The 26,248-nt window shown below is 46.1% G+C and overlaps 2 protein-coding genes across 7 annotated transcripts in view; both read left to right on the forward strand.

Annotated features, from left to right (window-relative positions):
- Positions 1–18,171, forward strand: part of crebbpb (CREB binding lysine acetyltransferase b) — a 32,503-nt gene extending 14,332 nt beyond the window's left edge. Inside the window, exons 3-31 of one of the 6 annotated variants that reach the window (XM_076753177.1) lie at positions 995–1,162; positions 3,067–3,319; positions 4,249–4,362; positions 5,120–5,365; positions 5,480–5,579; positions 5,876–6,013; positions 6,107–6,224; positions 6,392–6,566; positions 6,679–6,741; positions 7,061–7,182; positions 7,691–7,879; positions 8,042–8,419; positions 8,632–8,805; positions 9,133–9,310; positions 9,438–9,556; positions 9,668–9,907; positions 10,068–10,156; positions 11,181–11,261; positions 11,418–11,474; positions 11,591–11,668; positions 11,797–11,864; positions 11,975–12,125; positions 12,835–12,981; positions 13,067–13,180; positions 13,283–13,448; positions 13,683–13,850; positions 14,107–14,268; positions 14,477–14,758; positions 14,866–18,171. In XM_076753177.1, the coding sequence (XP_076609292.1) occupies positions 995–1,162; positions 3,067–3,319; positions 4,249–4,362; positions 5,120–5,365; positions 5,480–5,579; positions 5,876–6,013; positions 6,107–6,224; positions 6,392–6,566; positions 6,679–6,741; positions 7,061–7,182; positions 7,691–7,879; positions 8,042–8,419; positions 8,632–8,805; positions 9,133–9,310; positions 9,438–9,556; positions 9,668–9,907; positions 10,068–10,156; positions 11,181–11,261; positions 11,418–11,474; positions 11,591–11,668; positions 11,797–11,864; positions 11,975–12,125; positions 12,835–12,981; positions 13,067–13,180; positions 13,283–13,448; positions 13,683–13,850; positions 14,107–14,268; positions 14,477–14,758; positions 14,866–17,157 (6,630 nt within the window). In that variant the 3' untranslated portion in view covers positions 17,158–18,171. Of the gene's footprint in view, positions 1–994; positions 1,163–3,066; positions 3,320–4,248; positions 4,363–5,119; positions 5,366–5,479; positions 5,580–5,875; positions 6,014–6,106; positions 6,225–6,391; positions 6,567–6,678; positions 6,742–7,060; positions 7,183–7,690; positions 7,880–8,041; positions 8,420–8,631; positions 8,806–9,129; positions 9,311–9,437; positions 9,557–9,667; positions 9,908–10,067; positions 10,157–11,150; positions 11,262–11,417; positions 11,475–11,590; positions 11,669–11,796; positions 11,865–11,974; positions 12,126–12,834; positions 12,982–13,066; positions 13,181–13,282; positions 13,449–13,682; positions 13,851–14,106; positions 14,269–14,476; positions 14,759–14,865 lie in introns of all 6 variants that reach the window. The other 5 variants (XM_076753173.1, XM_076753176.1, XM_076753175.1 and 2 more) reach the window with 5 other exon arrangements.
- Positions 18,172–18,711: 540 nt separating this feature from the next.
- On the forward strand, positions 18,712–26,204 carry trap1 (TNF receptor-associated protein 1). The gene is made up of 18 exons (XM_076752063.1): positions 18,712–18,923; positions 19,619–19,789; positions 19,886–19,968; positions 20,092–20,232; positions 20,505–20,576; positions 20,677–20,837; positions 20,951–21,060; positions 21,144–21,217; positions 21,345–21,500; positions 21,718–21,838; positions 21,956–22,025; positions 22,162–22,309; positions 22,403–22,588; positions 23,404–23,542; positions 23,626–23,711; positions 24,102–24,247; positions 24,388–24,460; positions 25,256–26,204. Exons 1-18 carry the CDS (start codon positions 18,803–18,805, stop codon positions 25,355–25,357), a joined length of 2,160 nt encoding a protein of 719 aa, XP_076608178.1. The 5' UTR covers positions 18,712–18,802; the 3' UTR covers positions 25,358–26,204.
- The last annotated feature ends 44 nt before the right edge of the window (positions 26,205–26,248 follow it).

The raw sequence follows: 26,248 nt of genomic DNA on the forward strand, positions 1-26,248 counted from the left end.
GTGCAGTGGAGGGGGAGGGGCAGGCAGCAGTGCAGTGCTCTGCTCAGCTGTTGAGCAAGCTGCTCTTTCTCTCTGTGTGTCTCCTCCCTTCTCTCTCTCCGCTGGGCTGGGCTTGCTCAGCCTGCCTGAGCACTACTGGCAGCGGGGAAACCTCTGTGAAGCAAAGCTGGCTGCTGCTTCAGCCACCACGGGGAAAGGCAGGCGAAGGCAGCGTACAGATGCATGCCGAGGGCTATCGAAGAATAAAGGGGAATGTATTACTTCTGAGGACCTAACAAGAAGACTAGCTATTCCCTCTCCAGGGAAGAATTATGAAATAATAATGATGCGTTTCTACAGATTTTTTTTTTTTTTTAGCAAGTTGACATTTTACTTTGAGTAAGCAATTATGGTTCAAGAGATGTTGGAGCTAACACTGACTAGTTCTTTGAACTCTTTAATTTTTTGACAGAGGTTTCTAAATTAGTTGCCTTCATGTGAACCCAGGCACCCAGATGAAAGCAATTGTTCAGAATATAAAGCTTAATATGTGGCCAGTGTTCTGCGACACATTTAATTATGATTGATGTGTGCTGAAGCTCACGCTGATGTACACCTCACTGTGTCCATTGTCAAAGTTAGAATCCGTTCTCTGAAGCTCATTCTCTGAAGCAGCGTGTCAGTCACACTATGGTGAGCGTAAATGAAACGGCATTACGTAAGTGGTTTGAGAACAGTTCAGGTTCCTGCCCAGCTACAGCGGCAATAGAGAGAGAGAGTTGTTGATAACGGGAGAGTTATGTCGATGTTGCTCCACCATTGTGGATCCCTTCACATATGTTTCCTCTCCCTGTACCAAACTCACACCGAACCATGACTCATAAACGCGGAGTATGTTCCATACGCATTCACACAAAGATGCTTAGTGTAGAGGTAAAGGGCTGATCCACTGTGATGGCCTGCTGCATGATATGTAAATTGTCTGACCACCCTCTGTCTTAATCGTCTACTAAAGATGGGGATGTCAGGAGCTCCATTTGGCCAGCAGTACGGTCAGGCTGGGGTGCAGCAGATGGGGGCAGCAGGGGTCAACGCCCAACAACTCCAGAACAAGACAGCCATTTCCAACAACCTGCCCCAATTCCCTGCTGAGCTGAAGGGAGCTGGGAGTGTGCCAAACCTGGTGAGTGTCATTTAGATCCAAAAAAAAAAGGTGGATATCTGCTCCAAGCCTTTTTTCATCTTAGGTTAATTAGAGGAAAACGTTCTGCATTAATCTGCATCTGTAGTGTCAGTGTGTTGCACCTGACAGCAAAGGGAAGACATGTTCTTTTTTTAACACGATCTGCACAGATGTTCTTTAGAAATGCTGCTTTATACTTGCTTTATGCCTCATTTTTGCTTCACACGCAGTCTCCTCTTTCTGCATCTAGAGCTGCAACTATTAATCGATTAGTTGTCAGCTATTAAATAAAAAGCCAGCTAGTTTGATAATCGATTTGAGTAACATTTTTCACCTGTTTCTGACATTTTAGAGACCAAACAACTAATTGGTTAATTGAGAAAATAGCAGATTAACTGACAATGGAAATAACCTTAAATTGCAGCCTATCTGCAACCATTGAATGGAAAGCGTGACCGTGGATGGTGCACACAGCCTTCATCTTTACACATGGTAATTTTCACCTTGACAGAGATTTAAGTAAATTATCACCAAATTAAAATGAGGTACATAAACAAATACCTGACAAGAAATACTGAAGCATTTTTTTGTTTTCCAGGTAAAAACACATACCGCACTATAGGAATATTACAGTCATTCTTCTTAGTGATTGGCTGGTTTATGACTGTCAAAATACTCCGAAATTAAACAGTGTTTAAACATTTTGTTGTGTCGCCACGTTAATGCTACAAGTTAGCTCAGTGATAACTGATAAGAACAAACAGTCCTGTGGGGTGTTTGCATTTGATTACTTTTTGAACAAATGTTTTAAACCAGTCAATGAAGTCAAAAGCTGTGAGGTGTTTTATTTGATATGACTGATCGTAGTTATATGAAGTTACCTGTAGATGTTTCCTCAGGCTTGGCATCGAGCATCTCGATGGTGACAGCATTTTCACCGCAAGTCAACGAACTTCGCACTGTGCAGCAATGTTAAAGCCAGTCTCTGATTTCATTAGGAAAATACTGTTGAATTTCCAGCACTGAAAGGCGTTCTTTGCAATCACCAACCTTTTGATTAGTAACTGTAATCTCAATTCCGTATATTTTCTCAGTAACTGTAATGGATTACATTTAGTCTGTGAAGTAATGACGTAATGCTGTTTCATGTAACTTGTCACCTCCCGACACTGGTCATGCTGTAGATTATGACCAATAATCAGAGTAAGGAAATAACCCAGATTAAGATGTGCATATGTGTTTGTTTCATTAGTCCAGGCTCCATGCAGCTGGTGAACAAAATGATAAAACAAGCAAAACTAAGCAATAACCGCAGTAATGTTTGGTTATGTTAATTTGACAAATTCACAGCACTCAGATTCTCACAGTATGTTAGATACTAACTCTGCTTACATAACGCCTCAGACAGGCCTTAACTTCACACTACACACACGCAGTGTCTGCATACAGCTTGCCTGCTAAGATATTCCTGCAGCCATTAATGCACACTGCTTCCTTGCATTGAAAAACAAAACCAAAAATGAAAATTGCATTAAGGGCAACCTATTCGTTAAAGGCTGTCCATTCTGTTGTTGTTGAACATCTGCTCTAACTGTTGAACAGAAGGTGAGATTCTGTCAAGACACGACGTAAACAGAGCGCAGTGCTGTGCAGATCTGTCTGAGGAGCAGGAGATCTCCGTCCCTCAGAAAGTTTAATATATCGTATTGAATTCTTTTCCTCGTTTATCAGTTCTTGAGTTTCTACGTGTTAACTTCCCTTGTCTTACCTCCTCTTTCTTCTCTGTCGCCGTACCTTCTTCATTTTAAGCTCTTCTTTTTCTTTTCACACATCTCTAAGCGCAAGTTTTTACTCAGTCTTAGACGAGAAAAGTCTGACGTCTGTGCATTGCCACTCTTTTGCAGTCCCAGATGCAGCAGCAGGTCGCCTCGGTGGGCATGGTCCCAGGGGCCGGCGGCGTGTCAGCGGGCCCGACGGCCGACCCCGAGAAGCGCAAGCTCATTCAGCAGCAGCTGGTCCTGTTGCTCCACGCACACAAGTGCCAGCGGCGGGAACAGGCCAACGGGGAGGTGAGGGCGTGCACTCTGCCTCACTGCCGCACCATGAAGAACGTCCTCAACCACATGACCCACTGCCAGGCCGGCAAGTCCTGCCAGGGTGAGTGAAAGTGATGTGTATTGTATCTTGAATCCAAATATTGAAGTGTGGACTGAAGTGCCTGTTGACGTCAGATCTTCATGCAACCGCTCTTTAATATTGTCCTTCGCAAAAATAGCTTATTTATCTATAGGTGGCTGATGACTAGTTAAGAAAACTGCATGAAATTTACATCCCTTTATAAGACAAAAGAACTAAATTGTTTTGTTTTTAACCTCCAGACATCGATAGTGCAGGAGGAGGAGTTATAATTCAACAGCAGTGATTTAAAAACAACAAAAAATTACAAACTTTGACTGTTTAACCACAGTGTTAAAGAGCAGAAAGATACGCAAGTGATGTGCATTTCAGTCACTTACGTTGCATTGTTTCGCACAATATAAAGCAGTAAGCCCTGGTGTTTTATTGCTTAAATAGAGCCTATCTACCCCCTTTACTTGCTGAGCCCATCAGCAAACATGGTTTTCATCTTTTTTAAAATGATGAAATGGTCGTACTACATTTCCTACCCCGGCGGCAAGTAGCTTCCCTCTGACAGCTGTGAGTTGTCAGGAGGTCACCCCTGGTTGATGACCTTTGAACTCTGATACTAATACTGTTTATGTGCTTAAAGTAAATATAAGGATGCATTTATGGTTTTACAGCAGTTGCTCTTACATAGCTGTTTACACAGTGTGTACTGTAGCAGTCGAGACTGTGCTGTATTTGAACTCGACATGGTGTTTGAGCACTTTATCGAGCCATTTTATGTTATGTCTTCCTTTACTCAGTCATCTCTTATTTTACTTGTGTTTAATGTGCAGTGTATGAATTCAATGTGTTTTCATAGTCCTCTTTGAAATTCTTAACTTTAAAAATGTCAGGCACTGCTGGATTACTTGTCACCATGCCTTAATCTATATTTCTGTTTCCCTTTTATTTTTCCCCAGTGGCTCACTGTGCATCATCCAGGCAGATCATCTCCCACTGGAAGAACTGTACGCGGCACGACTGTCCGGTCTGCCTGCCTTTGAAGAATGCAAGTGACAAGAGGAACCAGCAGCGTGAGTAACTCCAGCAGCTCCTCTTCCGTCTCATGCATTTACAAATCTGTGTGAAAATACACAAGTTAGATATTAGCAGAGAACAAAGAATTCCTTATAGATGCTTAAATATCTTCTGGTTGTGGTTGTTTTGAGGAAAAAAAAAATCTTTGATACCTTGTAAGCTGTTCAGCAAGGCACTTGGCACTCAGCAGCGAACCTCAGGTCAGTGTGTGTAGCGTTAAGTGGTGCCACCTGCAGGTTGAGTCTCCCTGCCACAGCTCTGTGCTGGCTCGCTGACTGTGAGCTCCGACAGTGAGAGGATTCCTCTAGAAAGGCTGGGCCTGTAATGTGACACCCAGGGGAGGGGCTCTCCTATGAGCGGGGGCAGGATCTTGGGACTGCGTGCTCTCTGATTGGTTAAAAGGCCCTCTGACAGATTTAAATCCCCCACAGAGGCAGCATGCTCCCTGTCAGCAATCAACACAGCAGGGAGCAGTGCAGGGATTTTAGATGGAGGTCTGCTCACAAACAGTTCTTCTGCACAGAGATGGAGATTTTTTTTTCTTTACACAGAAAAACAGTTTATAATATGGATTTTTCATGCTTATTTATTTTTTTATATAGTATACTGATGTTAATTATTTCTGTCTTGATTTATATCCTTATATGTTTTAACGTCAGAAAGGATACAGAAAGACTAGAAGCAGGCTATTGATTAAATGCTTCGTTTGATATATCCATACATTGTGTTTATTCCCTCATCTTGTCCCTCCAGCCATGCTGGGTTCCCCCGGTGCCGGCCTGCAGAACGCCATCAGTACGGTGGGGCCTGGCCAGCCCAGTGCCACAGCCATCAACAGTGCTGCCACGCACATCGACCCCAGCTCCATGCAGAGGGCCTACGCTGCCCTTGGCCTGCCGTATGGGAACCAGTCCCCTGCTCAGGTCCAGGGGCAGGGTCCCGCTCAGCAAAACCCCCAGGGCCCCCAGCACCAGCAGCTGCGAAATATGAACCCACTAGGTATGGAATATATAAGACTTCCCTGCTATTTTAAGAGGATTATGTAAAGGTTAGAATGATACTGTAATTCTGTTGCTAATCCATTTCTTGTCGACGACAATGTGTGTTTATCAGGCACTAATCAGATGAACCAGATGGCAGGAGGCATGGGTGTCCCCTCCTCAGACCAGACTGGCATGCACTCCGACTCCTCCCTACCATCCACACTCAACAAGTGAGCATTCTCAGCAATAGGTCACACATAACAGGGCCCTAAGGCACCCACTAGTTTTAATGCCCTTCCCAAGGAATGTATTCCCCTACAGTGAGAGTCCTCTTGTAAGTGATGACAGGAGCTAATGTGATGTAGCTGCCATTTAATTCATAGACTGGGAGTTAATTAGGATAATGACTACTGTGGTTTTTCATTTGGTCTCGTCACCCAAGTCAACATCCAGTGCATCCTCTTAATTATGAAACCTTGTGTGCAGTTGAACTTAGTAATAGTTTCTTTCACACTGTGTCTTATAGTCAGCTGATGCCAGATGGGTCAGCAGCGGGAGGCATGGGAAACCTGCCCACTGCCACCCCTCTCTCTGCTTCAGGGGTAAGGAAGGCCTGGCACGAACATGTCACTCAGGACCTGCGCACTCACCTGGTGCACAAACTGTAAGTCCAACAACGAAATGGATGCATGATAATTAGCTGAGTTACGCCAGGCTGTTGTTGAGTTTCCTTTTTTTTTCTGCTGTTTCGCTTCAGTGTACAAGCCATATTCCCCACCCCAGACCCCGCAGCACTGAAGGACCGGCGAATGGAGAACCTGGTGGCATACGCACGCAAGGTTGAGGGCGACATGTATGAGTCCGCTAACAGCAGGGTAACTTTTTCAGCTTTTATAATCACAGCACTGCGACCTGTCGTCTTTGGTTTTTGGCTTCAACGAAGACCAGAGGATTTTAACTAGATCCAGAAACCAAGACACACATTCATTGTTCTTTTTAAAATGTTGTGTCTGCTTTTTGTTTCTTCCCATCTCCTCACTAGGATGAGTATTACCACTTCCTGGCAGAGAAAATCTACAAAATCCAGAAGGAACTGGAGGAGAAGAGGCGCTCACGGCTCCAGAAACAGCCTGGCATGGTGGGCACAGCTGGGCCTCAGCAGCCTGGCATGGCTCAGCCCAACGCTATGGGCCCAGGACAGGCCGTCCGACCTCCCAGTTAGTAGCCACGCTCTCTGCACTCAAAATACTAAAAGGGAAAGACACTTCTCAGTTGAAATGAGAACAACATGTCTGTAACTGAACGCTGCCTCATCCTGTCTTCTCTCAGATGGACCTGTGCCTATGCCCAACATGCCAAATCAGTTAATGAACCGTATGCAGGTGCCCCAAGGTATGTGTTTGGTCTTTACTTAGCAGTTGTACTCCTGGGAAAAGCACTCCATATGTCCTCTTTTGGCTTAAATTTGCCGATGGGTTGATGTTTAAATGTTGTACAGACAGTTGATAAGCCTTTCAACAGTGAAGTGTGTTTTAGTTCCCTGTGCACACTGTGTTGTTTAGCCAATTAAAGTTGAATGCACTTGTCAGAGCTGTTGATGTGTAAGTGAGTTCGGTGTGTCTGCCAGCCTAGTAGGACATGGAATATTAAATTACAACTCCCAAGTATAATAAACTGGTAAACACGTGTCTATGTGTATCTGTTCCCACAGGAATCAATCAGTTTAACCCAATGGCAATGCAGAATGCGCAGATGTCTCAGGCACCCATGGGAGCACGTGCTCCGTCCCCCATGAACCATCCGCAGCAGATGAACATGAGCTCCGTCCCAGCGGTTAGATCTTTCTCCTCTGTCTCCTTGTCGTTTCTCTGAGCCTGTCAGTTTCCCGCTCTTCTTCTCTTGAACTTGCTCTTCTTGGAACCATTTGTCAGTGTTTGTCCCTAATTTGATCAGTTCTTGCACCACAGTCTTTGAGTGATTGTTCATTTCTTAGACCATTACCATTTTGAAACTAAAGCATGCATCAATATGGAGTGTACTGCCTGTCGTTGACACAGGTCAGTGACATTCATGAACAAGCTACTTGGCTATCAGTGACTAATCTGTAGTGCTCCTTCGTGTTCTGCCCTGTCTTTAGATCAGTTGACATGGCGTGTTTTGATTTAGCGCACTGTTTATTTTTAAGTTACACCACAGGCCCTTTAGACGACTATTGTAACAGCAGCCTGCATGCGCACACGCATGCCTACTGCATTCCATTCACCTAGTTTATTTTACTTGACAGGTATTGAATGCTGCGGGCCTGCTGCCACAATGATTTCATCTCTCTTCTCTTTTACAGATGGGCATGTCCCCGTCAAGGATGCCTCAGACTCAAGGAATGATGGGTAGTCATGCTAATAACATGGTGGCTCAGCCAGCCAACCAGGGCCAGTTCCTGCCACAGGGCCAGTTCGCTGCAGCTGCAGGTGGAGCAATGAATGTGAATGTAGGCTTGGGCCAGCCCATAACCCAGACCGCTGTCACACAGGTGAGGAGACTTGTGCTGTGTGGGGAGAAATGCTGACATCTTGCATGCTCCTAGCCTTTTCAGTGCTCCTTGCATTTTTCCTGTCTGAACGCAGCCTTGAGTGTCACCACGTGGGCTGCTGTATGTGTTAGTATGCTAACTGTGCATCTCTCTTTGTTCCAGCAGCCACAGAACTCTAACCTCCCTCTGAATGCGCTGGGATCTCTCGGCTCCCAGCTGCCCTGTGGCCCGGCAGCCCAGCCCACCCTGCGTGCCACCCCTCCACCCAACGCCTCTGCCAGCCTGCAACCTCAGCAGCAGCTGCAGCAGCATCATGCTTCTGCACAGGCACAGGTGCTGCCGCAGCCCTCCACCCCAGCCTCTGTGGGTGGACCCTCATCCACCCCAACCCATGTACCGAGTAGCCTCCCTGGCCCCCCCTCAGCCATGGGCACACCCCCTGACCCCTCCCTGCCGCTCACGCCCCTTCAGCCCCAGACAGAACCCCCCAGCCAGATGCAGCAGCCCACCTCAGTACAGGCACAGCATCCCAGCACACCGGTGAGATCCTAGTTCTTACTGGAAAGTCACTGTAGCACTTTTCTTGCTTACGCCTTTGTCAGCTCCTAAAAAGAAATATTGAGGGGAAATTATTTGTACAGAGAGAATCACTGATGGTTAATCCTTACTTTGCTAACAAGCCAGTAAGACTTCATTGATAAATTTTGATAAATTGACAGCATTGTGAACCTCTCCTCCTCCTCTCCTTGAAGTTGTCCCAGGCAGCAGCGAGTATAGATAACAGAGTGCCCACCCCAGCTTCTGTGGCCGAGCTGAGCTCCCAGCAAGCCCTGCCGGACATGAGTGGCAATGAAGCCAAACCTGAAGTGAAAGACGAAGAAGATGACAGCAACTCTGGGAAGAAGCAGATGGATGTAAAAATGGAGGTATGCTGATGATTTTACAAGATAATTCAGTAATCAGTAGGTGAAGAAATGCATGGTTGAGGGAGGAGATAGGAAGAAGCACAGTTATGTCTGCTGTAGGTCAGACCTGAAGCCGTTTTCTGTTTGATGCCCTGATTACTAAACTCCGTCCACCACAATCAACCAGCTCTGCTCACATTTCATGTCCAAAAAGGTTAAATTTGGCATGTCTTTTCACTCTCCTAAAACAAAGAGTTATGCTTCCCATTAAATGCATTAAATACTTGACAGTTTCCTGACTCAGCGCTCTCAGATTGCTGGTTAACCATGGTTGTGTTCATGAAGCAGGATGATGAAACCAAACCCCCGCTGGTGAAGAAGGAGGAACCAGATCCAGTAGAGCCAAAGCAGGAACCAATGGAAACTGAGGAGAAGAAGCCGGAGATGAAGGCAGAACCCAAAGAAGAGGAGGAAAATGGGGCCAACAGCACCTCAGCCACCTCCACCACTCAGAACCGCAAGAAAAGTAAGAACACAGATCTCACTTGTATAAAGTGCGTAACAATATATCATGTATGATATTTTGTGATGCAAAAAGTAGACGATGTGTGTCATAGAGCTATCATCAATCAACGTAATTATTGTCTGTCCAGTTTTCAAGCCAGAGGAGCTGAGACAAGCCCTGATGCCGACACTTGAGGCCCTCTACAGGCAAGACCCGGAGTCACTGCCCTTCAGACAACCTGTAGACCCCATGCTACTGGGCATTCCTGTGAGTGTCCACGCGCGCACACACACATACCTTAATTCAGCTACGACAAGACCCACCTGAAATACCGTTATGTTCATTCATGCAAATGTCTCTCTCTCCCCTGCTGCACAGGACTACTTTGAAATTGTGAAGAATCCCATTGACTTATCGACCATCAAGCGCAAGCTGGACACGGGTCAGTACCAGGAGCCGTGGCAGTACGTGGAAGATGTGTGGCTCATGTTCAACAACGCCTGGTTGTACAACCGTAAAACATCCCGTGTGTACAAGTACTGCACCAAGCTGGCAGAAGTGTTTGAAGCAGAGATCGATCCCGTCATGCAGGGCCTGGGCTACTGCTGCGGCAGGAAGGTGAGGCGGTACGGGAGGGGAAGCGAACACAGAAACTCTTTTTATTACTGTATTTATCTTGTCAGTTCACATTTATCTTTCCCTGTGTGGCTGTTGAGTCGAGTACAACCTGTTTACAGCAATGACATGAGTTGTTAATGTTTGTCTGGTATTTCCACAGTATGAGTTCTCACCCCAGACGCTGTGTTGCTATGGCAAACAATTATGTACCATCTCCAGGGATGGCACCTACTACAGCTACCAGAACAGGTAAAAAAAACATTTTCTAACTCTGTGGAGGGGTAGAGATGGGTAAAAAGGTGCAGGAGGGGTTGTCGAGAGAAGATAGCAGCTTGACCCTCAAATATAAAACAAAGCCAAAAGTGCCCCCCCCACCCCCACACCTCCACATACAGTCATGTCAGTCAGCAAAGTTTTACATGGTCATCCTGTCATCTGTCACAGACGCCACTAAGAGTTGTCGTGTGTATTGTGGTCGAGCATAATGTGCATGATCAGGCTCTATGTTGTCTGTTCCGCCCGAGATCCAGCACCAAAGCTCCCCCCGCTGTGAATAATGTGCTACTGCACCTCAATTTCATTCCAATGCAACGCCATTGAATTATTGCAGATACTCGCCACTAAATGCTGTGAGGTTAACCAACTAAGGTTTCAAGACTTCCAACAAAAAGAGTGTTTATGGGAATTTTAATGGATATTTACATATATTGACCAAGATGTTCTCTGCAAGGTTTTATCATTTGACCCAAAGTGTTCAGGCTGAATCAATAAAATGAATTTACAGTTTCCCTACAAGACATTTGTATTTGCATTATCACTCGTTCTGTCTCCCCCGGCATGACCATCTAGCTACTTCATCAGCTCATAATGCATGTTGCTTATATTATAAATGATGATAGTGAATCATTTTTCCGTTGTTTTTGTATTGTTTTCATATTCCAGCATGCAGTTGGATGGTGTCGTGTCTGCATGGACTAGTTTCTGTTCAGACATGCATTCATAGTTGATGTTCATTAACATAGCATTTAGCATGTTTCCCCATTTCTGTTCCATTTTGAATGAGAGGCCGCATCATGACTGTTTCAACTGTGACTAACCTGTACCTCTGCCTGTGTGTGTGTCCTTCCATCTGTCCGCTGCCCATGCTCTGTCCTCGGTTGTTTCCATGTGCCCCGTTTACCTACTGCATTCTGCCACCTGTGCGCCGGTTTGCCTGTGCTGCTACTGTGTGTGCTGGCTGCAGTTCACCCAAATATGGCCTTATTGCCGACAGGTATCACTTCTGTGAGAAGTGCTTCAACGAGATCCAGGGCAACAGTGTGACCCTGGGGGATGACCCGGCACAGCCACAGACGTAAGTGACCAGGCCCGGGTGGCCGAACACCTCCTGATGATCATCTTGCGAGATTATCGGGTGGTTTTCTCTCTGGCCTTCATTCTGCAGAAAGGAGTTTCAATCACAGGAGCTGACATGAACTGAGTTGTCTCTTTTATTCTTTCTTATGTGCAGGATGATATCAAAAGAGCAGTTTGAAAAGAAGAAAAATGACATGTTGGACTCTGAACCGTGAGTACTGTCTGGAGAGCAGCTTCAGTTTGGCTCTTTTTTGTGTGATGTCAGTGAAACTTGTTTAGTACTTTTTGCAAAGAAAGCACAGATAAAGCAAATGTTTGTTGCTGCAGGTTTGTCGAATGTAAAGACTGTGGACGAAAGATGCATCAGATCTGCGTGCTGCACTATGACGTCATTTGGCCATCAGGGTGAGTCTCCAGCCCCTCCGGCATATATGGTCCATGTTTGATCTTAACAGAATTCATTCAACCGTTATTTGTGTTTTCCAGAGTTACTGTATCTTGACACTCAACTAGTTTGATCTTTCTTCTTCCAGCTTTATCTGTGACAACTGTTTGAAGAAGTCTAACAAAACAAGAAAAGAGAACAAGTTTTCAGCCAAAAGTAAGTTGTTGTAAGAGTAAAACAAGACCAACATTTCAATTCTTGTTTATTTAATCATGCAAAAGTCTGTTTTAAACTTGAATTAATATGAAATGTTTGTGTTTTTAAAGGGTTGCAGTCTACAAGGTTGGGGACATATATTGAGGACAGAGTGAATAAGTACTTGAAAAGGCAGAACCACCCAGAGGCCGGTGAGGTGTTTGTGCGAGTGGTGGCCAGCTCTGACAAAAATGTGGAGATTAAGCCTGGCATGAAGTCTAGGTAAGGTTCTCACCTGCTTTTAAGGGGTGATTCCTGATCTATAACATGGCAGCTTTCATTGTTTAATTGTGCGGCTTTTTTACTATAAGCCCAGCTGGGAACTATATCACATACCACTTAAGACCTAATCTGAGGAGCAAACCAGGAGACACGTTAGGGATTATTTAAGTGCTTTCTGCTCATTGATAATTGTGCATTTGATGCGTCGAGCATTTGATGCGCTGCAGTCTTCAAAGTTGCATCAAATAAATTGGGATTTTTAAAATAATACAGTTACAGAGGGAGTTGAACTTGCCACATAAAACCATGTTGTCACTGTTTTGGCCATTTTTGTCTTAATGTGCTAAAGATTTTGTAGAGGTGAGAGAAAATGAGGGGAGAGTAGGGATGACCTGCAGCATGATGACCTGCCTACAGATCTCCATTGTGCTGGTCTTCTAATGCTGGAAGAATGTAAATAAACAAAAAATGCACCCTGTGGCTTCTTGCTCAGCATTTGCCCTCAAAGTTAATCGCAATTACAGCACAGTTGTCCTTATATCATATAAATAGAAATCTCCAAGTAAGCAAACATGTATGAAAGACCTACCTGACCGTGGAATTTATCCAGCAGCACACTTGACTCTGGGGCCCAAAATATTTCCTTCTGTCTTCCTCTTGAATAAATAATAAGTAGCTGTAACACTGTAATGCTTCTGTGATTCCACAGGTTTGTGGACTCAGGCGAGATGGTGGAGAGCTTCCCTTACAGAACCAAAGCACTTTTTGCATTTGAGGAAATAGACGGAGTGGACGTTTGTTTCTTCGGCATGCACGTCCAGGAGTACGGCTCAGATTGCCCCTTTCCAAATACCAGGTAAAACTACTTCTGTTTATTTTGGCATTTCGTGTTGCTGTATTTGTATTGCTCTTCGATTAAATTCTCTGTGTTTGCTTTGCAGACGGGTTTACATATCATACCTCGACAGTATTCACTTCTTTAAACCACGTTTGCTAAGGACTGCAGTGTACCATGAGATCTTAATAGGCTACCTGGAGTATGTGAAGAAACTGGGGTGAGTACTTTTACACAGTGTAGTGTTTTACACCCTTCCAGCTCATACTGTAGATATCATTCCTGCAAGTGCTGAGTGGCTGATGAGTCTTGTTGGTGTCAGGTATGTGACAGGTCACATCTGGGCCTGCCCACCCAGTGAAGGAGATGACTACATTTTCCACTGCCACCCTCCTGACCAGAAGATCCCCAAGCCCAAGAGGCTTCAAGAGTGGTACAGAAAGATGCTGGACAAGGCTTTCGCCGAGAGGATCTTACACGATTACAAGGTTAGAAAATGATCACGGCTCTCAAGATTTTCTCAGTTATATTTATCAGTTTTAACAAGGCTCCCCCTTGTGTTTGATATAGATTCTTGTGAAAATGATGGTAACAAGACTGCCATTTTTAATATTAATTTTAGTGGCCACATTTAAATTTGTCAATAAAAAGCTGTTGGGAGTTTGTCCTTATGAGCTTTGTTACTATCTTGTCTGATGGAAGTCTTCTGTGTCTGCGTTCAGGACATTTTCAAGCAGGCGACAGAAGACAGGCTGACCAGTGCCTATGAGCTGCCGTACTTTGAGGGTGACTTTTGGCCTAATGTGCTGGAGGAGAGCATCAAGGAGCTGGAGCAGGAGGAGGAGGAGAGGAAGAAAGAGGAGAACACAGCCTCCTCTGAGACAACAGAGGTGAGTTAAATGGATAGGTGGCTCGAGCATTTTGAAATGGGTTTTGTAAGAGGAATGCTCCTGTTATGCCAACATCAACAGCTTCGCGCTCAGGCCTCCATTTCACCCCAGATTTTATCATCCTCAAGTCCTCATTATATAAAAGCTTTCAGTTGTCGTTCAGGCATTGTTTAACCACTCAGCTTAATTGCATAACCTCATCTTGCCTGTTGCGCAATCTCTGCCTCTCTGAATGTTCATGTCCATCTATTTCAAGGGAGCCCACGCTGACAGCAAGAATGCCAAAAAGAAGAATAACAAGAAAACCAACAAAAACAAGAGCAGCGTCAGTCGAGCCAATAAGAAGAAGCCTGGGATGCCGAATGTAGCCAATGATTTGTCCCAGAAGCTGTACGCCACGATGGAGAAGCATAAGGAGGTGGGAAACTGTACCAAGTGTAACAGATTTTTTTCAGTCCATTCCTCATAATTAAAATGCCATCCCATACAACATTGCAGCAACTAATTTTTTTATTTTTTTATTTTTTTTTTTTACATGGGATGGACTGACAGTTAGCAGTTTGTTACCGCACAGTTTGGCTGTCCTTACAACTAACTGACACGTTTCCCCTCCTTTCTACTACCAGGTATTTTTTGTTATCCACCTCCATGCCGGGCCAGTCATTAACACCCTGCCACCCATCATTGACCCAGACCCTTTGTTGACCTGTGACCTGATGGATGGCCGTGATGCCTTCCTGACTTTGGCCAGGGACAAGCACTGGGAGTTCAGCTCACTGAGAAGATGCAAATGGAGCACGATGTGTATGTTGGTAGAGCTGCACAACCAGGGACAAGACCGCTTTGTGTACACTTGCAACGAGTGCAAGCACCACGTAGAGACACGCTGGCACTGCACTGTCTGTGAGGTAGGGAAAAGTGGCACTTTACAGATGTATTTTGAGATCTGTACCAGTTTTGAATTAAATTTAAATCTTGACTTAACCATAATGTGATCTTCCTTACCTGTCATCAGGACTACGACCTATGCATTAACTGCTACAACACTAAGGGCCATGAGCACCAGATGGTGAAGTGGGGCCTGGGTATAGACGACGACAGCAACGGTCAGGGTGGAGAGGCCTCCAAGAGCCCTCAGGAGAGCCGACGTCTCAGCATCCAGCGCTGCATCCAGTCCCTGGTCCACGCCTGCCAGTGCCGCAATGCCAACTGCTCTTTGCCTTCATGTCAGAAGATGAAGAGGGTGGTTCAACACACCAAGGGCTGCAAGCGCAAGACCAACGGTGGCTGCCCTGTGTGCAAGCAGCTCATTGCTTTATGTTGTTATCATGCCAAGCACTGTCAGGAGAACAAGTGTCCCGTTCCCTTCTGTCTCAACATCAAGCACAAACTCCGTCAGCAGCAGCTGCAGCACAGGCTCCAGCAGGCTCAGATGATGCGCCGCAGAATGGCCACCATGGCTGGAAGGGGTATGCCCATGCCATCTCCACCTACCTCAGCTGCCCCCGACACCCCCAACTCTGTGCAGCAGCCTAATACACCCCAGACCCCACAGCCTATGCCCAATCAGCCCCAACAACAGCAGCCACCAAACCCTGCCAATATTGCCCAAGGCTTCCCAAACAATGGCCGCAGCAGCCAGCCCCCAACACCAGTCCCGCAGGGCAAACCAGGGCCTCAGTCATCCCCTCTCCATCAGCAGCAGTCACCTTTGCCTAACATGCCGCACCAACAGCAGCCTCAGCCTCAGCCACCGCAGCAGCCACAGCAACAGCAGCCACTGCTGGCCGCCCTGAAGGTGGCCAGACAGATTGAGATGGTAGCTAAGGCGAAACAACAGCAGAATTATGCCATGAATGGGATGCCCATGAACCACCCACGAATGATGGGGCCCATGCCGGGCCAGATGCAGATGATGCAGGGGCCACGGGGTCCCCAGGTGATGCAGGCTATGCAGCAGGGTCAGTGGGGTCCAGGGATGCAGAATCCCATGCAGAATCCCCAGGGTCATCAGCCCCAGGTCCCTCCACAACAAGGCCCTATGGCCCCTCAGCAGGCTCAGGGAACACCCATGCCCCAGCAGGGCCAGCTCATGCAGAGGCCCATGATGCCCCAGCAGCAGGGTCTCCAAATGCCTGGGGTCATGCCTCCCCAGGGGACCTCTCAGCAGGGCATGACACCACAGCAGCATAACATGCCACGGAGTGTACCTGGTAACATTGCTCCAAGTGCCCTGCAGGAATTACTCCGCACCCTCAAATCTCCCAGCTCCCCACAGCAGCAGCAGCAGGTCCTGAACATCCTCAAGTCGAACCCCCACCTCATGGCCGCCTTCATTAAACAGAGGACAGCCAAGTACCAGGCTAACCAGCCGCAGCAACAGCAGCAGGCGCAGCAGCAAAACCCTCAGGCCATGCTGGGGTCCCAGGCAGGAATGCAGGCCATTGCAGCCATGGCAAACCAGGTGCAGAGGCCAGGGATGGCACCTCAGCAGCAGCCTCCTCCGCAAGCAGGGTCCCAGGGCATGGCAACAATGGGTCCCCAAGGCCAGATGATGAATGCTGCTCAAAATGGCAATCCCCAACTGTACCGCAGACAGCAGCTGCTCAGGATGCAGCAGATGCAGCAGCAGCAGGCACAGCAGCAGCAGGGGGGCATGCCTCAGGGCCATGGTCAGTTCCCCCAGCAGCAGCCAGGGCCAGCAAGCTACTCCCAGCTCCGTATGCAGCAGCAGATGGCTATGCAAGGAGGTGGGGGGCCCATGGGACAGCTCCCTCCCACGTCCCAAATGGGCCAACCTGGCATGGGCATGGATGGGCCCCAGAACCTCCTCCAGCAGCGCATGCTTCAGCAGCAACAGCAGCAGCAGATGTTAAAGCAACAGATGGGCTCTCCAGCGCAGGCTAACTCAATGAGTCCACAACCCCACATGCTCCAAGGTCAAGCCCAGGGAGGAGCTCACTTACCTGGCCAGTCAATGGCTAACGCCCTGGGAAACCAAGTACGCTCCCCAGCTCCAGTGCAATCGCCCCGTCCGCCTTCGCAGCAGCCCCCGCATTCCAGTCCCTCCCCACGGATACAGCCTCAGCCCTCACCTCAGCACGGCGCCCTCCACTCCAGCTCCCCCCACCCCAGTCTTGGAGGCCCCATGTCAGGATCTATGGAGCAGGGACACATGGGAACACCGGAGCAGAGTGCCATGCTCCCGCAACTTAACACACCAAACAGAGGGGGGTTGAGTAATGACATGGGCATGGTGGGTGACACAACGGGAGACACGCTGGAGAAATTTGTTGAAGGATTGTAGCATTTTGTGACAGAAGAAAGGCCTTGTTCTGTTTTCAGCTGAGAAATTTTTGTACTTGCTGATGTAAAAAGCTAAAGTAAATACAAACAAATGAGTCATATGAGGCCTACAGACTGTGAACTTTCCTTAAACCAAGGGACTGCTTTTTTCTTCCAACACAGAGTGATTTAATAATTGCTGTTTAAAAGAAGACAACAAAGACACAAAGAATATATTTTTGGTTCAGACCAGTCTTGCAAGACTTTGCCCTGGTCTTTGTGTTGTTTTAATTTGTTTTTCATTTGTTATGCTCTGGTATTGACGTTTTTTAACAAAACTTCTCAAAACAAAAATATTTCATTTTATTATTCAAATTTTTTTTTATTTTGTACCTTTGCAAATTGATATCGTATTTGTGTTGAGAAGACTGTACAATTATTTGTCTGGGAATTTTTTGCCAGGTTTTCACCTCTTGCTCTGTTTCTCTGTTCCTGGCTAATTTATTCTAATATGCCATTTTTCAAAAGGACTGCCTTTGGGAAAGCCTTAATTTCTTTCCTGTTTGCAGAGTCTATGGGAGATTAACATATTTGTATAGATCTAGGAACTATTGCACACACCCAAACACAACAGGCAGGTCTAAGAGAAACCTGCATTGAAGCTTGTTAATGTCCACAGGTGCCGGAATGTTCTTTTTACTGGCTTGGGCCCGGAAATTGTCTTGCAAATGTTTAAAAAATTGCTTTGTCTCTCCCTCAGTCTGAAGAAATTCTCATGAAATCCTGAACCTCTTTTGCCTGTGGTGGGAATTTAACTTGTTTGACTGCTGATTTGTGTTCAGAGAGAGTTTTGTGCATCATTTTCTCTCTTGCATTAAACTTGAATTGATTATAAACTGTTCTCTAATGTAAATCATGCAGCTAGACAGTACTGTAAATATGCAGAAAATAAGAATGAAATCACTGTACAAACGGGTTCAAGTGGCTCATTTCGTACTTATATACCATATTGTTAAATAAACCTGTGTGCCACAGACTCTGCCTCTATTTTTTCTGTTGTGGTCAGTGCTAGGTTTGAAACTAATGAGCATTTTCATTATTAATCTACAGATTATTTTCTTGATTATTTGAGTTTGAGACATTATGTGTGTTATGATGCAAAGCAAGGAGAAAAATGACTCCCAAACATTGAATGAAAATAGGATAAATTGATATAAAAATGCTCACCTAATTAAATAGTCGTTTCAGCTCTAGACAGCATCAAGATGACAGATGACAAACTTATTGACATCATTTTAAATATTCTTGATTAATTATATATCATTGTACTGAAGTACTGTTTGACCCTGAAGGGCAAACAGAGAACTGAAATTAATGTCAAATAATAAATAAACAGTTTAACATAAATTGGTACAGATACGACTAACAGTTTTTTTTTTTTTTTTTTTTTAATTAAGGTATTAATGAAATGAACCCGTGCACTTTCATACTGTTGACCTGAGATAATTTACAGTCAGTCGAATATTTTCCCCTTTTCGTCAGGCTGTGTGATGGACTCCCTACTGACGTCATCATCAGACGCCGTCGCAGGTCCTGCCTGTGCCACCGTTGCTTAACGTGTGTCCCTCGGTCGGACGACTCGTCCTCGTCTCCCCTTGCCTGTCACCATGTCCCGCTGCCTCGCGCTGGCTCGGTTCGCTCTCGGTTCCTCTCAGAGGGCCAACTCACGGTTAATGTCATGTGCACGCGGGCTGAGCACCCGAACTGTCTCGCGCTCCGTCACAGGAGGTAAGCTGTGTATGTTAGCCTGCCGAGTTAGCTTGTCCTGCTATTTAACAGCCACAAGATCACAGTCATATAAACTCTTTTGTGGCTGAACTCTTCATTTACCAGCGTGAAGTTTAACGGCACGAGCTGCTGTGTTAGTCTGACAGCTCTCTCAGAAAGTACAAAACAGCGACAGATGAATGTAAATCGATGAGCTTCTTGCTAGACTCAGCTATTACACCATTACATCAGACTGAATCATAGACTCTGGACTGAGCTGATGTTCAGTGTCAAGTGATTTTATTTTTGATTTTGTACAAGATATATATATTTCAAGTCATAAATAAAGGCCCATACAAGACTGTTAACTTTACTCATAACCATATGTTTGTAGGGAGACTGACTGGTTGCTGTAATAACTTTTATTTCCTTACTGGCTGTGAAGAGACTCCAATGTCTTGCTCTGTGCAAAAATGGATCCACAAGATTTTGTGCAAAAATACCCAGATTATGTTTATGTTTATGTTTTAAGGATGTTTTATTGTCTGTCTAAAACACTATTGATTAAAAGTTCCAGCTCTCTTGTTTGGTATCTCTTAGTTGTGAAATTGACAACATTTGCCGTCTCTTTCCATGCATTGTTTTTCTCTGCACCTGTCCGTGTGGTTCTGAACATAATGTATGTGTGATTTACCATGTTATCCTCCTGTCGTCAGACTTGCAGGCTGGACAGCTGCACAGGTGGAGCAGTCGGCCCAGAGTGTGGAGCTCGCAGCGGTCTTGCCTCGGCTTCAGCCAGCAGTCTTACTACAGCACGCAGGAGGCCGAGAAAGAGCCTGAAGAGGAGCCTCTGCACACCATCATCAGCGATACGGAGTCTGTGCAAGGTGCGGACATGATTCTCTTTGAATGTCACAGCACAAAGCACCTCACTTGGTAGATTTAAGATAATCTGAATGTTATTCCAACCCTGTTCCACACAGGTAGCTTCTCCAAACATGAATTTCAGGCAGAGACGAAAAAACTGTTGGACATTGTTGCCCGGTCCTTGTACTCAGAGAAAGAGGTAAAAGAGTGTGTCTGTGTGTGTGTGTGAGAGAGGCTACAACTTAGCTAAACCGGCATTTCAGTTTGTTACTTCTAACTCTTCTTCTGCGGCTGATTCGCTGGCCTTCCCACATCCCACCAGGTGTTCATCAGGGAGCTGATCTCCAACGGCAGTGATGCTCTGGAAAAACTGCGCCACAAACTGACCACAGCAGGTGGAGAAACGGCTCAGATGGAGATCCACCTGCAGACCGATGGTGCAAAGGGCACCTTCACCATTCAGGTACACCCATGAGTGACAATGTGCATCACGTATGGTTGATTGGTATTATTGGTTTTGATAGTTTTGCAGGTTTTTTGTGCTCCTTGTTGACTTATAGCCGTTTTCCACTGATTCTGGAGTTAAAGTCATGAGTAAAGAATCAGGTTACTGCAGTGACAGAGGCTGCTGGTGGACTCTGGTCTTTTTGAGATAAATTGCCACCTGCTGGATGAAAATGATACAACAAGCCATGTCCACTTTTTGAGTGACTGGGATTGTCTGTACTCCCACAGGACACGGGAATGGGGATGACCAAAGAGGAGCTGGTGGCCAACCTAGGGACCATCGCCCGCTCTGGTTCAAAGGTGACTGCTGTGCATTTTCTAGTGTCTGTATCTTATCCACCAGTTCATATCTACCATTGCCAGATGTGTTTATAATGTTGGTCACTTCCCCACATTGCAGGCATTTTTGGACGCCCTGCACAACCAGGCAGATGCCAGCAGCACCATCATTGGTCAGTTCGGGGTGGGATTCTACTCTGCCTTCATGGTGGCCGACCGTGTTGACGTCTACTCCCAGTCCGCAGAGCCTGGTGCACCCGGATACAAGTGGTCCTCAGACGGGTGAGAGGCAGGGATGGGAATGAGAGCAAGGACACAATAGGAAACTAGGAATGTCCTCATTGTGAATGCGCGCAAAGAGTGAAATGAATGTAAACAAATGTCTCTGTTGTCAGCTCTGGAGTGTTTGAGATTGCTGAAGCCAGCGGTGTTCAACAGGGGACAAAGATCGTGCTGCACCTCAAGGACGACTGCAAGGAGTTTTCCACTGAGGACAGAGTTAAAGGTACAACAGCTGGAGCCGCTGCAGCCATCAAACACTTGAGTGCATCACCGCGTGTGATTTACCAGCTGCTGTATCTCTTTCAGAGGTTGTGACAAAGTACAGCAACTTTGTCAGCTTCCCCATCTTCCTGAACGGACGGAGGCTCAACACTCTGCAGGTAGGCCTCACTGAGTCTGTCGGTCTTAATCCAAAGAGTCCCAGCCAATGAGTTCAGCATAATATGAAACAATTTCATGACATCGCTGTTGTCTGTACTGATTACTGTTCGACCTGTCTCCCACCAGGCCTTGTGGATGATGGAGCCGAAGGAGATCAGCGAGTGGCAGCACGAGGAGTTCTACCGTTACGTTGCGCAGACCTACGACAAGCCGCGCTACACGCTGCACTACCGTGCCGATGCCCCGCTCAACATCCGCAGTATCTTTTACATCCCGGAGTCGGTGAGGAGCTCAGGGCTGGGTGCTTTTGGTTTGGGTGTAATGTGTTTTCATACGCACACACCCCGGCATCGAGTTTCACTGTGTGGCTGGGTCACAATTTCGCCATGTTTCTCTTTTACATTTCCACTGAATTCTCTCCCTGCACAGAATATTTTTTCCAGTGGCGTTGAGTCAAAATGAAGCTGTGTCTTATTAAGACGACTTTATTTGCCAACAGAAGCCGAGCATGTTCGACGTGAGCAGGGAGATGAGCTCCAGTGTGGCTCTGTACAGCAGGAAGGTCCTGATCCAGACCAAAGCCACCGACATTCTGCCCAAGTGGCTGCGCTTCCTCAGAGGTCTGGACCCTCCTGAGTGCCTCCACCTGCTGCCTGTTTTTACATTTTCTATCAAGAATAGGGTTGATTGTTCAGTGCTGCTGAGCTGAACCTGTGTGTGTGTGTGTGTGTGTGCAGGTGTGGTAGACAGCGAGGACATCCCGCTGAATCTGAGCAGAGAGCTGCTGCAGGAGAGCGCCCTCATCAGGTACCAAAATCTACATCTTTAGGAACATTTCCAGTCTATTCACTCATAATTTCACAACACATTTCTTAAGTCTCTGCTTGTGCTCCAATAACGGTCCACCGCTTGATTTTTTTTTCACCTTCACCTCTGGCTTCAGGAAGCTTCGTGACGTTTTGCAGCTGAGGGTGATCCGCTTCCTGCTGGACCAGAGCAAGAAGGAGCCGGAGAAGTACAACAAGTTCTTTGAGGACTACGGCCTCTTCATGAGGGAGGGCATCGTCACCACCCAGGAGCAAGACGTCAAGGTGACTGTGCATGCAAGACGCCACCAGTTTCATGAGAATGTTAGAGAACGTTTGGAGAAATACGATGTCACCCTCCGTGCTGTCTCTTCACAGGAGGATATTGCAAAGCTGCTGAGGTTTGAGTCCTCTGCTCTGCCGGTGGGGCAGCAGACCAATCTGATGGAGTACGCCTCCCGCATGAAGGCCGGCACACGCAACATCTACTACCTGTGCGCCCCCAACCGCCACCTTGCAGAGCACTCCCCCTACTACGAGGCCATGAAACAGAAAGACATGGAGGTGAGAGGGTGGCGGGGAGCAAAGCTAATGGGATGCTGACGTGTTACTGTGGTTAACAGACAGTGTTGCATAAATATATACCTTTCTTATATACAGTTCCCAGGTCAGCAGATGGATTTAATACTAGTTTATCTTTTGAGTTCATGTTCAAATCACACATCTGCTACCACACATTGCTCCGGTTGGTCTGCTTTGCTTTCACGACACAGAAGAACTGCACCAGAATCTGACTGGAAGTGGATCAGACCCACATTTTCAGGCTCAGTCTGGTTGTTTGGTCCACGTCAGATGTCCAATGAGAGCTTTCAAACCAGCGTTAGTGAACCCAGCATGTCGTCGTAGCACCTGGATGCCGCTTATTATTTTGTTAAGTTGATCAAACGATGAAATTAATTTAATGAGGATATGTGTGTGTGGAGCAGCACGGACAGTACACACACACACACACACACACACACACACACACACACACACTTTTGCTGTTGACATTAGTTGCAGGAAAGGCAGAGTGACTTCAGGGAAGCAGGATTTTCCAGTTCTGTTTCTCTGTCATCTCAGACTCAGTGTCAGGTTGGAAAGTGCAGGTGGAGACTAGCAGTACGCTACGCTGTGTCGTCTTTGAAGTGGGTTTTTTTTTGTCTTTCTTATGGAAAAGCGCCGGACAAGCGCAAGCAGGCGGAGCTGGAGTCAGTCGTGCTTGTCAGACGAGTATTAAAGCAGCGGATAAAATGTCACCGAGAAGCTGATTAAAACTCGGGTCGCTCTGGATGAAAGCCGCAGGCGAAGCTTCACGTTCGTCTCTCCTCTCCGTGCAGGTGCTGTTCTGCTACGAGCAGTTCGATGAGCTGACCCTCCTCCACCTCCGGGAGTTTGACAAGAAGAAGATGATCTCCGTCGAGACCGACATCGTGGTGGATCACTACAAGGAGGAGAAGTTCGAGGACAACAAGCCGGGTCTGCTCCTCTCTCATATCTCCAGTTAAAGCAAAGCTTTCACCGTCATGCCTGACTGTCCTCTTTTGTGTCCTCCTCTGCAGCCTCCGAGCGTCTGTCGCAGGAGCAGGCCGACGACCTGATATCCTGGATGAAGAATGCTCTGGGCCCCAGAGTCGCCAACATAAAGGTAAAGATGAGACTGTCGAGGATTCTGAATTTCATAGGATGGTTTCTAATTCTACCCCAGTCCTCAAAGGTGGCAAGAAATCAGCTCAGCCGTGAATTTACATCCTCCTAGATGTCTGATATTGTAGAATGTTCCAAACAGGTGTTTTTGGAGCATCCCACCACTTTCCCAGACTTTTGTTGCTCCTGTCCAAACTTGTTTGCTGCATCAGATTCTCAATAAGCAGATATTAACAAGTCAAACATTCAATATATTGTCTTTGTTTCAGTCGAGTAAAAAGGATTAGCAAGTTCTCTCATTCTGTTTTATTTGTTTTCCGGAGCATTTTTCAAATTGGGGATGTCACTGGCCTGAAAACGTTACTTTAATCTTTTCTCATGTGGCCCTCAGCTGACTCCTCGGTTGGACACCCACCCAGCTATGATCACAGTGCTGGAGATGGGTGCTGCTCGCCACTTCCTCCGCACCCAGCAGCTGGCCCGCACCCCTGAAGAGAGGGCTCAGATCCTGCAGCCCACACTGGAGATCAACGCAGGGTAAGAGAGAGAGGTGTGTGTGTGTGTGTGTGTGTGTGTGTGTGTGTGTGTGTGTGTGTGAGAGAGAGAGAGAGAGAGAGATGGATTTTACTAGATGGAATTCTTACTTAAAATCACTTGTGTTTTGTACAATCTGGCAGACACGAGCTGATCAAGAAGCTGCACTCACTGAAGGACACAAACTCTGAACTGGCTGGTCTGCTTCTGGAACAGGTACTGTGGCTCAGATCTGGATCTAGAAAACACATTTTATGAAGAAGGCCTCATTGTTTCTGACCTGCTCCAGTTTTAGTTTGCCAGCTAAGAACTTCCTCAGTGCGTCCCTGTTGTCCTTTTAAATTCAGCATCGTGTTCCGACAACAATGTCATGTCCTAAAGTTTGTCCTCTCTGACAGAAATACTGTTTTTGTTGACTTATTTGCCTCCGATGTGATATTTTTCAACCATAGTCGAGTTACCGGGAAATGAAACTTGACACTTCATGCACCGATGTTTCAAATTAAAAGCTCCAGCTCCTGATGATTTCAAACTTCTGCAGGATGTCTTAAGGTTATTGACAGTATCTTAAGAGGAATGAAAACAATATTTCAGGTAAAGACTTTGACATGACAGTGTTGTACTGATGGAACCAATGCTGTGGAAATGCACATCGTGCTGCCCCTCAATGTTTGTTTATTTATTTCTTAATTAATTTTAAACTTGGCCTTTATCAACGATAACCTTTATATGTGCCGTCTATTATTTGGGACTTGGCCATTATTTGAGTGCCAGCATATTTCTGGTAATGCCCGCAGAAGAAGAAACTGTTCTGGGAAATAAATACAACTAATATCATGAAAAATGTTTCACAAGTTATGACAATTTATCAGTGATTACAGTGATAAATGGTATTCTGTTCTGGCAGCATCTACTCAGCTTTTTGTGGGATATTACTGTGTTTTAATGTGCTCATTGACTTTTGAAGTCTGCAGGTTTGTCCACTTAATTCTCTTTATCCATATTTTGCAGATCTACGACAACGCCATGATCGCAGCAGGCCTGAACGATGACCCCCGGCCGATGATTTCCCGCCTGAACGATCTGTTGGCAAAAGCTCTGGAAAAGCACTGAGAGCTCCTCGCAGATATGAACGATGCAGACTGACTTGGTTTTGATCACAGTGGCCTGTAGACTGAAGCTGGAGGGCCTACAAAGGTGGAGATGTGCAGTTTCTGAAGAGCGCGACAGGCCATTGTTCATCTGAAGCCATAAAATCACCTCTTTCCCCTCTGGAGTACTTCATTCCCTTGTTTGGAGAGCACAGAAAGGCTTAAAAAGCTCAGATGGAGTGAATATGAAGCTTCCCTGCAATCACTGCTATGTCTTTATGCTCTGTGCTCAGCTGTGTTTCACATGGTATTGGTATTTAGAGGACGTGCCATAAACAGGTGAAGGTTGATTTTTACGTCTTGCCGTGTAAAAATAGCATTTTTCTGAAAATGCCATCTTATTTTAAAGACCAGGTGCTGCAGAAACAAACTGTCAGGCTCAACGTCGTCCACATGCTGAATCATCAGGATGCAAACCAGCCACAAACAATGTAGATATGAAGAGGAAAAGCAGGAAAAAGTTTGTCACATTTCAAAAAGCCTCTTGAAATACCATGTGGAACAACAGCTTAAGATACATGAAGTTTTGTTCTGGGGTGTGTTTTAGAGCTGTGACGTGGTGAGAGACTGATCACTGATGGTCCCATTAGACTGAAAGAGGTCCTCGCTGCTGTTAATGTTTTCTGTTCGCCCTCCAAAGTGTTTCATTTTTCTACATTATTTAGTTATTGTTGTGGTTTATAAGAAATCGAATATCTGCAATCTGGGTCAAATGAATGAACGGTTTCATGTCGTGTGTATTGTAGATGCTGCGAATGCAACTCGTCAACTGTCAGGTTTCATTGGTATTAAATTAGCAGTGAGCCTAAAATCTATGTTTTGGTGTCCTGTGTGCATAACCAGTGAGGTGAGT

Source organism: Chaetodon auriga, chromosome 16 (assembly GCF_051107435.1).
Source record: "Chaetodon auriga isolate fChaAug3 chromosome 16, fChaAug3.hap1, whole genome shotgun sequence".
NCBI classification, from domain to species: domain Eukaryota; kingdom Metazoa; phylum Chordata; class Actinopteri; order Chaetodontiformes; family Chaetodontidae; genus Chaetodon; species Chaetodon auriga.

What these genes read in the sequence shown, in the direction of transcription:
- trap1 (XM_076752063.1), top strand. Translation starts at nt 18,803, where the DNA reads ATGTCCCGCTGCCTCGCGCTGGCTCGGTTCGCTCTCGGTTCCTCTCAG. An exon ending in CGATACGGAGTCTGTGCAAG is followed by an intron (nt 19,790 to 19,885) that starts GTGCGGACATGA and finishes TGTTCCACACAG; the next exon opens with GTAGCTTCTCCAAACATGAA. An exon ending in CCTTGTACTCAGAGAAAGAG is followed by an intron (nt 19,969 to 20,091) that starts GTAAAAGAGTGT and finishes ACATCCCACCAG; the next exon opens with GTGTTCATCAGGGAGCTGAT.